This window comes from Python bivittatus, unplaced genomic scaffold (genome assembly GCF_059951505.1).
Source record: "Python bivittatus isolate LINGU-HERP-01145 unplaced genomic scaffold, Pbiv_v1 ctg000700_np1212, whole genome shotgun sequence".
Classification (NCBI taxonomy): Eukaryota; Metazoa; Chordata; class Lepidosauria; order Squamata; family Pythonidae; genus Python; species Python bivittatus.
This window is the reverse complement of record NW_028277098.1, coordinates 47,814,071-47,831,334: the sequence shown is the minus strand read 5'-3', so window position 1 is coordinate 47,831,334 and position 17,264 is coordinate 47,814,071. Positions and strand designations below refer to the sequence as shown.

At 35.2% G+C, this 17,264-nt stretch overlaps 1 protein-coding gene across 1 annotated transcript; it reads left to right on the top strand.

The window, feature by feature from the left end:
- Nucleotides 1-36: 36 nt before the first annotated feature.
- CMPK1 (cytidine/uridine monophosphate kinase 1) lies at nt 37-12,197 on the top strand. The gene is made up of 6 exons (XM_007426182.4): nt 37-342; nt 5,220-5,366; nt 7,366-7,518; nt 8,914-8,990; nt 9,080-9,176; nt 10,898-12,197. Exons 1-6 carry the CDS (start codon nt 157-159, stop codon nt 10,937-10,939), a joined length of 702 nt encoding a protein of 233 aa, XP_007426244.1. The 5' UTR covers nt 37-156; the 3' UTR covers nt 10,940-12,197.
- Nucleotides 12,198-17,264: the final 5,067 nt, after the last annotated feature.

Below are 17,264 nucleotides of genomic sequence, written 5' to 3'. Positions count from 1 at the left end.
TCCCGTGTTAGCGAGAGCGACGGAGAGGGCGGGAACCCGGAAGCGCTTTCGCTTCCTGGTGACACTTCACAAGCCACCTCAGTCAGAGGAGTCGGCGGCTAACTGTAGTCGTGGCCGGATTCTTCTTCTCATTTCCCTTCCTCTTTCTTGCGGCGTATGTTTTGTCACTGCCTCTTCTGGGCAACTGCCGGTCGTGTAACTGCTCCGATTCTTCGCCTCCACACTTTTGCCACTGCTTCTTCCCTTTCACCTCGCTTGCTGCTCCTCATGAAGCCGGTGGTTGTATTCGTTCTCGGCGGGCCTGGTGCCGGAAAGGGAACCCAGTGTGCCCGCATTGTGGAGGTAAGGGACGTGATAGCATTTCGCTTTTTCTGCATTTCTGTTCCTTACTGCCGGGACGGAACTACAATTTCTAGCAAGCATTGTACCTCAAGAGTGCCGGCAACTTGCTTAGTCGGAGCGCAAAGAATGATGGGGGCTGAAGTTCTTAATGGTTTGCAGTCCGGAAGATTCTCATAGTATTCCAACTGACCTACCTGGTGCCGGGTCTAGTGGGTTCAATTACGCTACCACAAACGGGTGTTCCAGAACTGTTACACGACTGTTCCCGGGAGTTCAGTCAGTGCCCATCATGACTTGGTGATTACACAGGAAGTATAATTCAACACACTGAGAAAACTCCGCTTTGGGGGAAATTTGGACTGATAGTTTTACATAGATTAAAGTTTGAAGCCCAAAGATAATAAACAAATAGCTAAGCAAATCTGAATGTTTTCTAATGGCGCATGAAAATAAGCTTTAATTTAAGTATACAAGTAAGATCCTTTGGGACTGAGGTGGTCAATAAATGTTATACTTTAAATGAATAAATTCAACTAAAAGGGAAAGAAATATCATTTCCGGGATGGTTGGAGGTATGAAGGTGGCATAGCTTTAGGAAAGGCCCTATACTTTGTACCTATCTACGTAATTTGAAAGAAGCATGGGGAAAGGTCTTGGATGACTGCTGCAAGAAATACAGTAAAGCTGGATTCATTCACACATTGCTTTCAGCCATAAAGTCCACCTTTAGTTATGGAGATTTACTGGGTGACTTTGGGCCAATTACTCTCAGCCCAACCTACCTCTGAAGATGTTGTGAAAAAAAATTAGAGGAGGGATTTCTATGCATGCTGCCTTGAATTAGAGGAAGCACAATATATAAATCTAATAAATAAATGGAATGGTTTTTGGTTTTGTCACATAAATGCAGCCAATTGTGATTTTTTTTTTTTTTTACAAATTATTGTTAAATAATAAAAAGGATAGTATGATGCAAAATCCAAGATTAGCTTCAAAGCCTTGATGTACCTAGACCAGGAGTATACATCTTCCATCAGCTTGAGGGCTGCAGTAGGCTTTGTGTAACATATCAACATCATCTTTTTAAAATGGGTGGAACCAGGAACCATTCTCGGCTGGCTTTCAGGGTTTTTAAACAATGTCTTATGTTTTACATTTCTTTGCTTTATAGATGCAGAACAAAAGACTACATCATTCATTTATATTATAGAAAACCTTATTAGAAAAGCAAAAAGTGTTAACAACATTATCAGACATATAGTTATGAGCACAATATATTAAAATACAATCTGGGAAATAAAAAGGTCATATAATAACAGCTCTAGCTCTGTTTATTTCTTGGCAAATATGGCACCATGGTAAGGAAGAATATGGTGCCATATCATATCCACATGGTGCCTTCCTACAAAGTGTAGGAAGATTTTTTAAAAATGTGGTCTTCCCTTTTATTTGACTTTATATTCATTTGTTGTGTTATCTCTGCAATGCATGAATCTCTGACACTGGTCTAACATTAGGTACTGATTTAATATTTTGGTAGATTAGCATTTTAGTAAATTTGTATTTTAGTTTTCTATGATTTTACTCAATTGGTAATTTCTTAATTCAGCTTTAAGCCTTTCAGGGTTATTGCTTTAGCATTTTAGTATTTGCACTTCTGTTGGATTTTAGCTTATTTCTTTCTTTTCCTTACTTTTTTCCCTATTTTTCTCTGTATCTTTAATGTTGGTTATGAAACTGTACAAAAGTTGTCAGTGGCTGTAATAAAGCAAATTGAATTGAATACTTTTTTCATAATGAGTGTGGATGGAGTGAGTAGGAAAGGCTTGTTTTATAAAGATGAGATGAGAATAAAATTCAGCTTTTGCCACAGTATTCACCCCAGTCAGGACTTTGCCATTCAGGGCCAATGATTGACTTATTTTGCCCTTAACACAGCAATATCATTTGGACTGCTTTACTTTTCCTCAAAGACTAGCACTAGCAATAATTTATTTAAGTTAGATTCTCCAATTTGAGCTCAGTGTTTAATGACTTCATGGATATGCTTGTGTAGTTGTCTTGGTAGCAGAATAGGTGTGATTTGGCATTGCCTTCTTCCGTGATGTTGGATTAGCTAGGTGCTGCCACATAGCTAATAAATAATTCATTTATTTGAGATAAAATAGCTTATGTGGAGCTCTGTCTATCTTAGATATATCAGTTCTTTGCTTTAGTTGCAAAGCAAAAGTTCAAAATTATTTTAATATGATTGTTTTAAAGAGAGTAAGGTATGGCAATGACACCTAGCTACATTTTCCTTCCTGTCCTAAAAGTTGCACAGAGGTATATTTATGTCACAATAAATTTGAAGGAGAATTTCAGTTGATGGAAATATATGTCTGTTCTTTATTTATAAATTCTCCTGTTTTTTATCAAGAATTTCAAAAGTTTTCTAATTTAAAATAAATATGATTAGTTCAGGGGCGGGGTGTTTTTTATGTTTGGCTTTCTGGGAATCTTATGTTGTACTGTATAATTTCTAAATAGCTTAAATTGTTTTCCAAATATTCAAAGGCAATGTATATTTTCAACAATCTATAGGTTTTTATAGAAGGAAACATGGCATTTGTTTCTGATGCTACCAGAAGAACAAATTATGTGCAAAGGAGACCTCCATGAGTTTGAACATGGAATTTTCCTTGATTTGGTGAAGTAAAACTTGATGCTGACAGCTACTCTCTGCCGAGGTGTACAATAACGGATTCTGAAGGCAATGTATATAAGCACTAGAATACATTGATTTCAGTGGAAACCCTTTTACTTAAGACTATATTAAGGTTAAATATGCAAACCAATCAAGCCAGAAATAGTTAGCCGTCTGAGGGTCAGATTATAACTTTCATATTTAATATGTAAAAGAGAATACCCCCTTTTTAAAAAAAAAAAAATTCCGTTCTCCACAAATTGTTTTAAAACATAGTCTTCAGCTGCAAGTAGAAATACTACATGCTAGTGTAAATATTCTCAGAATAGTTTATGAAAGCTTTGGATTTATTTTACAGCCTCTGCAAGTAACATTTGAATTACACGCTTAAAATATGAGGCTGAACATTCAGCAAGGATTGTTTTTGTCTATTTTCTCAACAAAATCATTACAAAATCTTGCAGTTATCAAGCTGCATACATTTTCTAATAATTTAGGAGAATATATTTTCCTATGTTATACTGGCATAAGCTTGTTTTCAGTTGTCTTTCAGTGGAACAAAAATATAACCAAATTTTTCATTATCTCAGCTGTTGGTAAAATAGTCGATCTTCGTCAAGCTCCAAAATTCCAGTTTGAGAGCAAAAGATAACAATTATACAAATAAGTGGGTATATATCATGTATTGATTGGAATGAGGTAATCTTCTTTATTTATATTGTATTTTTTTTATCTTGTTTATTTCATATTGTGAGGTGCCCAGAGTAATTTTGGAGTCAGGCAGTGCCTAAATCTAATTGAACAAACAAATGTATAAAGTGAAATAGCATAATCTTGTACATGGTTATTTGGAAGAAAAGTATCAGTCCATTCAACACAAGTTGAATGCATGTTCATAGAATTACAATCTTTCTTTTTCCCTCTCTCACTAGCCATTTACATCAGTGACATCCTGAAGCTGGATTTGTTTTGGAGTAATTTAGCTTTTTTTTGGTGGTTCAATTATCCAGTGATGTTTTATTAATTTACATGATATTTTTTAAAGTATTTGACCCTTTATGGATTTTCTACTCTAATATAACAAATAAACAATTCTCCTTTTCCTGCATGCTTCTTTGTTAGAACAAAGATCATTCGTTTTGTTTTTCTACATAGTTTTGAGATCCATCAACCAGGGCCAGGCACAAAATAATCATTATGGGACGCAAGATAAAATTGAGCAAAGTGCCTTAATCTACTCTATTCTGGAATTTCTTTTTAGTACTGAAATAGACCTTGCTTCCTTTCTCTCACAAATCTACAACTCTTTTCCCAGAGTTACTTTGCTGAGTTTCATCATCCTGTTTTGATAGGAGAAAACATTTTGTTGTTATTTTAAAAATGTTTGAGGGAGGGGGGGATGTCTACCTGACCTGCTAATCATTGGAAAGCAATGTTCCAAACCCAGTCTACTTCTTTTCTCACTTAAAATATATAAATTATAAAAAGATCCTAACTCTCATGGTGTTAACTCTGGACTGGATTGTGTATCTTGTGTTCTTGTACCTCTGATATATTCTTCAAAATGTTTTTTTTTAATTTCAAAGAGTTGAGGAAATGGCAAACATCATGCTTGCCATCTTTTTATCTTGTATGTTTTATTGATTTTACTGTAATTTCTTTGATTGTTGTGAGCCACCCAGAGTCGTTGAGAGTTGGGCAGCATACAAGTTTAATAAATAACAATAATAATAATAATTGTTGTTATTACATATAAGTTAAGAAGAAAATGGAAGAGGTTTAAACATCAGATGTGAGTAACCTGGCAATAAGAGTACTAATACAAAAATTGTAACATTGATATAATCATGAACAAAAACACTGACATGCTGTTGGTTGTTCACATTTATTTATTTATTTATTTATACATACGATTTATATGGACACCCATCTTATAGAAAGGAATCTGGGTGGCATAAGTTAAAACCAATACAGTAAAATTAAATCAGCTATTCAGATAACTAATGTCCGAGGTCAAAGGAATCATTCCCAACTTATAACTGAGAAGAACAGTAAGCTCACTTAGCTTCCTGGCCCAAATATCTTCAGGAACAGCCAGGTCTTTTTTAATATCATGTAGAGGTAGTTAAAGTACACTTATCTAATCAACACTTTATGTGGATTTAACTTAAATATGGTCTCTTTCCTTTAGAAATATGGTTACACCCACCTTTCTGCAGGTGACCTCCTTCGAGATGAGAGAAAAAGACCAGGCTCTCAGTATGGAGAACTTATTGAAAATTATATTAAAGATGGAAAGATTGTACCTGTTGAGATAACAATCAGCTTGTTAAAGAGGGTAAATTTAATCTAATTTCTCATGTAAATCTAAAACAAAGTATTAAGGTATTTTATGTACTTTAATTTGACTTTTAGTAGCAAAATAACACATATGACAAATGGTTTACACTTTTCATGAAATTATGCTTTTCTTTTTATGAGCATAGATAGAACCAAGAATAGATAATTCAAAATAATTTCATTAGGTATGTGCTACATCTGTTTTCACAATAAAGACAAAATTCTGGATTGAGGCAGTCTACTTCAGTGAGATGTATACCTCCTCTGACATAATTTGATCTAAAGTAGACCTGAAGCCTGCTACGTTTTGTAAACTCAGTTGTTGTTCCTTTGAATCTTCCCAAGTTCTTCAGATAAGGAAAATGCCAAACTACAGAGGAGGCTATGGTTTTGTGAGGGACAGGTTTATCTTCTAACCAAATAAAGACATAATCAACAATACATTTGGGAGAGACAGTAAAGCAGTATGTCAGAAACAGTTGAATTGGTTTTGTACTTTAATGGCTTTGGTGGTAACTGAGCATAAAAAGAAAAAAAATCTAAAATGTTGTTTGCAATTCAACATAGCTCCTTAATCCCTGTACTACTTGACTTAATTTTTTCTGGGAATATGCAAAGATACATTTCTGTACTGTTCATCATAGTCAACAAAGTTCCTCAGAGAATGGCATCTTTTTAAGTCTAGGACTACCAGATCTGGACTTAGAAAGTGTGGACAGCCACCAAACGCATCAAAAAGTTATCCTTTTATTGCCGTATAGTGGTTGTCCAGGTTTTTGCCACCCAGATTTGGATACCATATTTGATCTCACCCCACAACATTTACTAAATCTTTGGAAACTTGGCAGATATAATTCAACTGCCCCAGGAGTAGCTAATTACCTGTCCATATCATTTGGTTTGACTAAAACAAGTCCAAAACCCACAAAACTTGTAGCCATTTGTTCATTTCCCCATCAGCATGGATCAGGGACCTCCAAACCTTTGGAAAACTATATGAATTGAAGCTGTATCATGGAATTGAATTAAAATATAATATTACTCAGAGGTGCTGAACTATTTTTTATTAAAATCACCATTTTAAAAATCCATCCCAAATTATTATTATTATTGTTGTTGGCCGACCAATCAGCCAGATGTTTGGACTGGATTTCGCATTTTTATCCACCTATCGTGTCCTTCCCAAGGACATGATGATGATGATGATTTGGATTTTATATTGTTCAAGTTTAGTCAAAGCAAATAGCTTAAATTAACAAATATAGTGTATACAATATGCAATTTTTAAAAGGGAAAAATGCTTGGAAGTATATATACTTAACAAAACAACTGAAGGAAATTAAACCAATTTGACCAAAAGTCCTCCTTGACCCTCTGATGAAAAAGGACTAATTTAAATATTAACAGAAAGCTAATGTTAGTAGCTACCTGCTGCAGATCATTGGTTCTGAGCCCAAGTAAAATACTAAAACTGATTCTAAACTTTTTTCTATTTCTGCCTCTCCCCATTTGTTATAATAGTAATGAAATTCAAAAGACTGAATCCAAATATGACAGTCTGTTGATGTCACATTATTCATCAGTGAAAAGGACTCTCCCTTCCTCCCATTTACTTCCCAAACCCTCTTGAGAAGCATTAGGAGCTACACAGGGGCATGGATGAATGGAACTGAATGAACAGATGATCTGTTGTCTGAGAAGAAATCTGTTCATCCGGGTGCAGTGCTAAGTGGGATATTTCATCATGGTATGATAGTTTATTGATATCTTCAGATTCCTTTGACTGTTAGTTAAATAGTAGAAATGTGTTCAGTTTTTTTTACAAGATTCTAGTACGTATACAGATGTTCAGATGATATGAAAACATAATGATTGCAAGAACATTGCATTTTATATAGCTGTGTCAAAAATAATATAAGGTTTCTAATTAGAATTGTTTTATTGATTGCATACATGATTGTCTCCTGTCATATTTTAATCTGAGCTATTCTCTGTAGGCTATGGATGAAACTATGGCAGCTAACTCACAGAGGAATAAATTCCTAATTGATGGATTTCCTAGAAATGAAGATAATCTTCAGGGCTGGAATAAAACAATGGATGGAAAAGTGGATGTATCTTTTGTTCTCTTTTTTGACTGTGATAATGAGGTAACACTAATACATTTCCTCTTATACAGAACAAACAAACACTATTAGCTTTCTTCCTACCTGTTGTATATCAGGATTTAAATTAGTTAATATTTAAATGTCTTGATATTTTTCCCCAGGATGCCTATGTAATTGTTTGGCAAGCTGGAAAATATTATTTTTCCTGGAGTAATTACTGTACCAGGTTTGAGTTGTAAAACTGGGAGATATTATCTTTTTGCATCAAACAATAGTTTAAAGAAGGTTCTGCTAGATTTGAAATACTGTGGTGTTCAGGCAAAAAAATCAAAGTTTGTAGTAACAGTCCATTTCACATTTTCCTTTGCTTCATTTCATTCTTTGCAATTTCCTTTATTCTTTGCTGAATCTTATATACAGTATGTATAGTGACCACACTTGCACATAATTCAGGATTGTTCATAACTCTTTGCTAACTATAAATGAGCTTCTGGCTGGCAGGTGCAGACAATTTGCTCGTTTTTACTCTTCTCCCTGATATGATTAGTAAACAAACCAAAGGCAGTTTGCTATGTGATTCACAAACCAAGATATTCAGTTCATCTCTCTCAGACAAGCCTAAATCACAAAACAAGATTTGTTATTTGTGTATGGATTTTGTCCTCCTCTCCATTTGGCATTTCTATTTATGGTGAGAACTATGTCCATATTTATTTACTACTGACTATCTGACTATATCATTCAAAATAGACCAAAGCTTTGAGAGAAGATAACTCAGCTCATACTATTTGAAGCTCCAAACAGGTTTTGTTTGGCCTTGTCCAAAGCAAATGAACATCTTAAAAAAAAAGAAAAATCCTGATAATGTGGAGTCCTTGGGGTTTTCTGAGCTTGGTTCTTTTCTTGCAAATGTTTCATTACCTGGCTAGGTAACATCTTCAGTGCTAAAATGGGATGGGGTTTGCTCTCTATTTATGTGCTGTGGCCTGCCTTGCCAGTGCTGGTAAGGGTGGGGGTTTTGTTTTGCTCCTCTGGTAGTTCTTTGATTAGCATATGTTTGCTGCTTGGTTGTGTGCCTGGTGGTAACCTTTGCTTATCTGGGTGATGATTGCTGGTGAGGCGATCTGGTCTTTTGTCTCGTTTGAATAGTATGTAGATGCTCTTTATCTCTATGTATCTGTGAATTGCTGCCTTGTCTGAATACCAGGCTTCCAAGAATTCTCTTGCATATTTGGATTTAACACTGAAGATGTTACCTAGCCAGGTAATGAAACGTTTGCAAGAAAAGAACCAAGCTCAGAGAACCCCAAGGACTCCACAGTTCAACCCTCTATTCACCTCTAATAATCCTGATAATAAGGCCTCAATTTTTATCTCAGTGAAAGTTTCTGCATGTAAAATGTTTAATCTAGAACTAATTTTTATTTTTACTTTAAGATATGTATTAATCGTTGTCTTGAAAGAGGAAAGAGCAGTGGCAGAAGTGATGACAACAGGGAAAGTTTGGAGAAGAGGTACAATGTTCATACAGAATTTTACTGTTTTGGTTTTCTGATGCTTTTCAGTTAAATGATTTCTTCTTTTATTTTATTTTTTACCTTAGAATTCATACATATCTAGAGTCTACTAAGCCCATAATAGACCTCTATGAGAAAATGGGCAAAGTTAGGAAAGTGGATGCCTCTAAATCTGTTGATGAAGTAAGTTGCAAAGAAAAGTCTGGGATTAAATTGCTTAATGTTTTACATATATTTGTCTCCTGAAGTTTTGTATATTTTGCTATATAAATGTGATATATAGATAAATATATAAATACATATTTCAAATATCTGCTTCTCTTGTATATCAAGGAAAATCCAATTAATTTTGTGTCAGTCTTAAAAAGATCATATTAGTCAAACAATGTATATTCTGTTTCAAGGTAATTGAAGTGGCATAACTTACTGAAAATTCAATATGTTATATTGTACAATAAAGTACAATAAAATTCAATATGTTATATTGTACAATAAAGCAAATAAGTATTTCTTGAGGTTTTCATACATGCTCAGGATTATTTATTCGTAGTGGGAAATGGTCATTTTTGTATCAAAGTAGCAGAATTGTGCTTTGATATAAAACACAGGTGTTGAAATCTTCATTAAGCACACAAATATTGCAAAAGAGTAATAGTATGTATAATATTTTCCCCAACCCAGGTAGCCTCCAAATGTGTGGAATTCACCACCATTACTGAAAATTCTAGGATCACTGTAAAGGGAGTTATACAGGAAAAGGACACATTGCTCCTGATATCTAATCAAAGAGCTTTGGTGTGCTACTCAGTAACTACTAGTCAGAAAGAGTTCACACAATCTGATTCTAAACTCAGAGCTTTTTCCAAGAGAAATTCCAAAATTGTCAACACATTACTAGTAGAGAAGACAATAGGTAAGGGTAAAGATAGAGATTCTGTCTCTATGTGATTGACAGATACATATACTGGTGAATAAAAGGCTAATTTACCAGTAAGTTTTGTTTCACCCACATTTAGGACTTTTAAAAAATGTTAAAGCGCGCTTTTTTGTATGAGTCTTGAACAAGTCCAGGCAGTTTTCTTGGCAAAATTTTCAGAAGTGGTTTGCTGCTGCCTGCTTCATAGGGCTAAGAGAGAGTGACTGGCCCAAGATCACCCAGCTGGCTTTGTGCCTAAGGCAGGACTAGAACTCATAGTCCCCAGGTTCTAGTCTGTTCCTTTAACTACTATACCCAGCTGGCTATCTTAAGTACACTATGGGTGTGTATGTATGTGTATATATTTGTGTGTATTGTTATCTGCTTTTCTAGTTTTTATACGTTTTAGAAACATTGGATTATATATGTATTTTTGTTATCTGACCAGAGAGTTTCTGTTATTGACTTACAGAAACATAGTAAATAAAAAGTATACTTCTATAAGGTGTCTATCCTTCACCTTAATGATTTTTAAAAGAAAAATTAAAGTTTTTTTAAAAAATACAAAACTGCTCGAGAAGTTGTGTGCAAGTTGTGGTGACATCAGAGGTGCCAATAAAATGCCATTATTTTATTTTAATAAACACCTCATAAAATGCATTTCTTTAGCTGTTGTACAATATAATGTGTAATATCCACACTCAATTTCTCCTTATTTGAGTAAGTTGGGATGGTGCTTCCAAATTGAGCCCACCATTGCTCTAAAGTTGTTCCGAAAGTTATCCCCAGTTATCTTGTGCTGGGTGTTATGCCAGTCCACAGCTGCATAATAGAAGACAAAGTCTAATGTACAGAGTGATTAGAAGAATCTAAGAACTGAATTCCAGAATCACTTTCTAAACTCTCTGTATGCTTCTCATTTTTTAGAATGCATCATGTGGTCTTATTGGTATTATATACAAACATTGTTTTGTAATATCTCTTTCAGGTTTTTGGAAAAGTGGTGAACATCTTTGAAAAAGAAGGCTAGTTCTTTCCTTGAACATTCTTTTAAAAATGCTTGAATCTTGCTTTAAGAGCTGCTACTATAGGCCATTTTATAATAGTAATGAAAATGCCTTTTAAAATATTTGTGTGTTTAAAATAGTTTTAAAATTATTATTATTTCGAACAGCGTTTAAAATATGACTTGAAAGTGGCTTGTTAAAATGTCAACATTGAAAGTGACTTGAAGTTAGGAAAGAATCTTAACTGTAGAACAAAACTAATAATCAAATTATATTTGTTCTAAACATATTATTTCTGGAAAGCATGCTTTTTCCCTTATTGCCAAAAGCCATGTTGTTTTTCAGAGTCCCACAAACTGAAATTGTAAATATGAATGAGAGGGCCCATTTAGTTTCTTGATAGTTTTGTACCAAATATAGGGAGTTGTATGAGGAAGTTTTATTTTGTACTGCTTAAAAAATAAATACATATTTGCTGTTTTCAATAAGGTAGTTTTAATTTAAACATAGCATACTTTCTGATTTCATACCTTTTGCTTAAATGATTGCTAGGAAAAGAAAAAGAATTACAAAGTAGCTTAAGACCTCTGAAAAAGTGGTAATTCAACCCACAGAATGGAAACTGTCTATGTGGGGGAGTGGCTCCTTTGCCAAACAGTTTGGGATGCTGCAATATGAGGATCATAGGGATGAATAGATAGCCCCAAACCCAACGCTTGAGTTGGGTTTGACGCAAACTGTTCATACAGATCACAGTGAGACACAGGTATTTGAAGTCTCATTATTTCAGTGGGGTATAAATGTGACTGACTGAGATGGGCTACTACAAACCAATGTGTTTAGGTGTGTTTAGGACTGAATTTTCCGATTATGTAGGTGCCATTTATTTGCATGTGTATTTACCAGTTATATGGGCGTTGAGTATTTGTGATACTCAAAAGACTAGATAGAATTTTGCAATCTGATGTTTGAGGGCAGCTATTACATCAACATTCTTCTGCCACATATTTCGCTGCATGGTAAATGATGAGAAATTTTGTAACAAAATTGCTTATTTATTCTGTAAGTTGAAGTGTTTGGGATTGGCTGGAGGGAAATATTCTTATGACTGTTTATCCTGATAATTTTGCATAACTTGAAGATTTTGTTCAATTATACTTTTGATATAATTTGACCAATGTAAATGATACTTTTATTTTTTAATTCAATGTATGTGTTTAAATTTAATGCCATACTGGTAGGAGAAATACATTTTAAATAAATAATTGGATATAAAACATGTTTTTTATGTTTCTACATTTGTGGTGATTGCATCTTTAAAATTAAAATTTGTGCTAAGAAGACACAGAACTGAATATTTTGGGGGGATTTTTTTTCCCTTAAAAGGTCCATTGAGTAATACCTAGAAATTGATTGATTGATTGACTGATTGATTATGTGCCATCAAGTCGTTTTCAACTGCTAGTGACCACATAGATAGACTTTCTTCATGATGATCTATCCCTAGTCTGTTCTTTCAGGTATCTCAACAGTGCACTCATTGCCACATAACTGAGTCCATCCACCTTCCTGCTGGTTGTCCTCTTCTTCTCTTTCCTTCCACCTTGCCCGCATTAGAGTTTTTTCCAGAGATTTAGATCTGTGCATAATGTGTCTGAAGTAGGATAATGTGACCCTGGATATTTGTACCTCAAGTGAGGACTCTGGGTTGATTTGTTCAATGCTCCATCAGTTTATTTACCTAGAAAACCTAAAGATATAAACTCATGGCCCGATAAAATATACTAAAATAGTTTCTAGGGAAAGAGAAATCACCCCTGTATGGTAGCCATATAGCAGAAGAATATTAGTTGGTAGAGCGGCATGCTCTGATTTATAACACATGAACATTGTAAACTTGAACTTGATCAAAATGAGGCGCATGTGCTCTGTACCTGCTGTAGTTGGCCACAAGGAGGAGCTCTTGGGTTGTATTGAATGGACTGAGCTGGCAAGAGAAAAACCTTATGTTCTCGGTGCTCATGTCCCATGGAAATAACATTTTAGTGTTCACTATCCCATAGAAGTGATGTAATTTAAAATGTGAACTTCAGTAGCAAGAAATATGTTATACTTCTGTGATTGGATACCTCTGTGATAAAGTGAGGTGCTTTAATGTAAATTGCAGAACAGCTTTCCCCAATTTGGCTGCATCCAGATGTGATGAATTGTAACAGTTGTAATCTCCAGATTATGGCCCTGTTAGCTGAACGTAATGGTACTTATAATCAATACATTTTAAGGTAATTGTAATCAATATATTTTAAAGGTATCACATTGGGGAAGGCCACCCTAGGGACACCACACTGCATTCTCAGAAATGAATTGCAACATTTGAAGGTGTAACTGGCACCAGACAACAGTAAATAATACAGTATGAAAATCATTCATCATAAAAATTGCTATAGTTTAGAGTCTAACAGACAACACTTCAATGGGAGATTTCTGGCCTGTGCTATGAACTTGCATTGGCCTTAAATAAGCTTAATAAACCCCCATCATCTATATCCAGAAATATTGCCAAGAAAATCACATGGAAATGTTCAGCTCAAGGGAGACTTCACTGTGTTATGAAACACTAGTATAATCCATGTCACTGAGGTTCTGAGGTGCTGTCTACATGCAGTTCCTGAGTCTGGTAATCTGAGATGTTGGCACAAAGATGATCTAGTTTTTCTTTCCCTCTAATCCAGTTGTGGCCCTGGAATCCCTGAAAACACTCTGGAATCATTATTGAATTGGATGAAGTCTGATAAGAGGAAGCTCAATTCAGACAAAATGTGAGGTGTTCTTACTAGGTTTCATAATTAGCTATGGACATGATATTAGCCTCTTTAAGGATCCATTTCCATATTAAGAATTCATGTTTTAAATCAGCTTTCCACAACCTGGTGCTCTCCAGATGGGTAGATTTCAAGCACTATCATTCCTCTTTGTTCATGCTGATTGAGAATAAGGAGCATTGGTTTAATATAAGTTGGTGAAGCCTGTTTTCATACCAGTCTTGCTTATGGCTACTCAACTGCTATCCATGCCATAGAGCACCAACTGCTAACCGTAACGTGAGCATAAACCTAATGAACGTAATCCTGCCCCAATTAATCTAAAATTTGGAAACTTTCAAGTTGAGGTAAACTTAGCCAGTTCAAGCCTCCATGGCAAGATGATTTAATAGGATTTGCCTTCCTTTATGTTGACACATTATACCTTAGCTGGATTTTTTACTGTAAGGTAAAATCAGAAGTAATGATAGGGTAAGCTCTTATAAGGACAATGATTGAGGCATCAAGATTTGGGTAGTATCTAAACAGTTGTGAGAAATCTGCTTCTCTCAGAGCTTTGGCCCTACACTTTCTGTAGTTCCAATTGATATATTTTAAATGGCAAGTTATTTTGCAGTATATCTGATTTGATCTCTGGAACACTCTGAAGGAGAGGCTAGGTATTAATTTTATAAATATCTATTTCTCTGAAGGGAAGTTGCTTGACGTAAAATGATAAGCATGAAAAGCAGTCTCTGAGATGCACTTGGAGTACAGCAGTGCTCTACCTTGGGGTGATTTAAAGAGTGCATGTTTAAAGGTCGGGTGTGGCCAGGTGGGCAGTGCAGAACCAAAAATGTGTCCCCAGTGTGCCAAACTGATGCTGTGCCTCAAGTGTAGTGTCACAAGCTGCTGCAAGCCAAATTCCATAAAAGAAGAAATCCAAGTGCTCTCGTCTTGTCTCTGGGAAGAAAGATGCCATAAAAGCCTAATAAAGTCAAAAGCTTTTTATTATTCTAAAATGAGCTACTCTCTGCTTCTAGCCTTTCAGTACATACTGAAGACTTATCTCCCCTAAAGATTTAGTCTGGGCCCAAATCCCATCACCTTGCCTCTTTCTTCTCCAGAATGAAAGCTGTCATCACATCCCAGAATCTTTTAAGTCTGCCTCAATACTTCTTGTCTCTCTTGCTTAATAAAAGACGGCTGGGGGGAAAGAGGCTATGCATTAGGTCATCATTCTCTGCCGGATTTCTTGTTCTTTCACTGTTAGCCCAGGACTGCTGCTTGCCATGATTGTGTCAAACCAAATTTCTGAAGAAAAGCTTCTTTGAGGAGAAGCAAAGCAGAACAAAACAAAGTGAGTCTTCTGTGTCTCGGAATAGGTTAGATAGTGAAGCTGTACCTGTGAGTCTTTCCCTCTGTGGACTTGCTGGGACTATTTTATTTGCTTTTCTGCTTTATGTATTGCTGGTTTAATTTTTAATTTTAACTTCCTCTGATGTTGTTGTTTAGCTTTATACTGAAAACATATTGTACGCCTGCATTGAAAGGAGATCTCTGAAGATAGTACATCAATTTAGTGAATGATAGACTGCCCCTTGTAGCAAAAATACCTACAATAATAGAAGATACTGTAACAGAAGATACACTTCTATGCTATAAAGTATCTTCTGTTATAGTATTTTCATATATTTGGTTATATATTACAGTCTGTTACAGTAGTAGTAGTTTAATGTAATGTATCTACTCTATATTTTAGTATATTCTGTCACTGTAGGAGTTATAAAATAGTAGATGTAAGAGGAGTGACTGAACATTCTATTGTCATTACAGTAATAAAGACATTTTATTTCACTTAACCCTGTTAGTCTAAGCTCTGAAAATAAGAAACTTGATTTTTTTTGGTGGGGGGAGGGGGTGGCAAATGGCAAGTAAGGGAAGAAAGTAAATAAGGTAGCTATTGAAATTTCACCAAAAGGAAGAGAATACATCACACACAAAAGAAAGAAAAGGAAAAAAGATAACATTGATTTGCATAAAATATGTTTGTGTTAATTTATGTGTAAGTGCAGGTTTTAAAGGCATTGCTATAATCTAAATAGAAATGCAGTATGTAACAGGGGAGGAAAGATTGTAACCAGTAGACCTGTCACCTTTGTAATACAAGCCGGTATTAACAATAGGTGAACAACAGGAAGATCCCTGCTCCCTCATTCAGTAGTTACTTTAAGCCAAAGTTGTACTGCATAGCTTTTCAGAACATAGATTCTTTCCAGGCAAAGTCTGTCCTTTGATAGCACTTTAATAAGAACCCTATCTTCTACAAAGTAGGACACATTCTTTCCAACCCCACCTTATGGTGTCCTTGGGCTACATATATTTTCTTCTATTGTCAATCCCACCTTATCTCAGGATATCTGGGGGGGATACTCAAGGGGAGTTATATATCTTTAATTTTTAATCTCTCCTAGCTATATCAGATTATTAACTTTCACATACTTAAAACTTGCAATTTCTTATAACCATATCCCATGACTACTAGGGAAAAAATGCTATGGTACTTCCACACCACCCAGAAAGTTTAAGTTGGTAAGTCTATAAAACTGAACATTGGTAGATTTTGTTTAGAACATACCACAAAAGGATCAGGTTATTTCAATATTATTTTTCTCAGATTTATGTTCAATTTATGTTCAAAATTGTTAAGTAGGCTGAACTGCAGATAATCTATTTTATGTCTAATGTTAAAAATTTAAAAGCTGAAGCTGAATTTTAATGGAGGCCAGCACTTTAGCACTGTTTCAATTGGAGCCACTAGAAGAAAAGAATCTCTCAATATGGATGTGTTTTGTTTTGTTTTTGCTGTCCTCTTTGTTTAACCAAATCTGAGAAAAAATCTGTTTCACATGTGGACAGAGCCTAGTTCTGTTCTATTTGGTTTTGATTGATGAGTGCCATCAAATTAGTGTCAACTCTTAGTGGACACATAGATAGATTCTCTCCAGGATCATCTGTCTTCCACTTAGCCTTATGATCCCATATAGTTCTCTGAGCCTTGAGGTTAGGATAGATAATATCGAATTTAGGGATGCAAAAAGTGTGGACTGGAAGCTGCTGACATTCTTTTTGCAACTTCCAATACCCACCCTAAGAGTAAAGCCAATCATTTCAGCCTATTTTTGCATTTTTAATTGAGGGGGCTAAGAACACATTTTTTAAAGACACCAGCTTGCCTTTTTTGAGCCTTTGGTACTTTTGGAGTGGAGTCTCAACTTCATCTTGAAGATCAGCCTTGAAGATGATGGAAATTGGGCAGTCCCAATCCATTTAAATCATAGTTTGTATGTGCATGACCCCGCTCCTTTTTAGAAGCTCTAATACCAGAGCCAATAATGAATTACAGGCCCATTGTTCAATTGTAGAAGGGCACATAGCTCATGATTGCTGTTTTTCATCTTCAATGGCTGAAATGCGGTGTTCAAAATGTGATGTGGAAGTCAAACTGAGTTCCACATAAGTCATTTAAAGTATTGTGTATCTACTG

Coding starts and splice junctions, on each gene's coding strand:
- CMPK1 (XM_007426182.4), top strand. CDS start 157: ATGTTTTGTCACTGCCTCTTCTGGGCAACTGCCGGTCGTGTAACTGCT. Junction 343..5,219: donor AGTGTGCCCGCATTGTGGAG/GTAAGGGACGTG, acceptor TCTTTCCTTTAG/AAATATGGTTACACCCACCT. Junction 9,177..10,897: donor CCTCTAAATCTGTTGATGAA/GTAAGTTGCAAA, acceptor TATCTCTTTCAG/GTTTTTGGAAAAGTGGTGAA.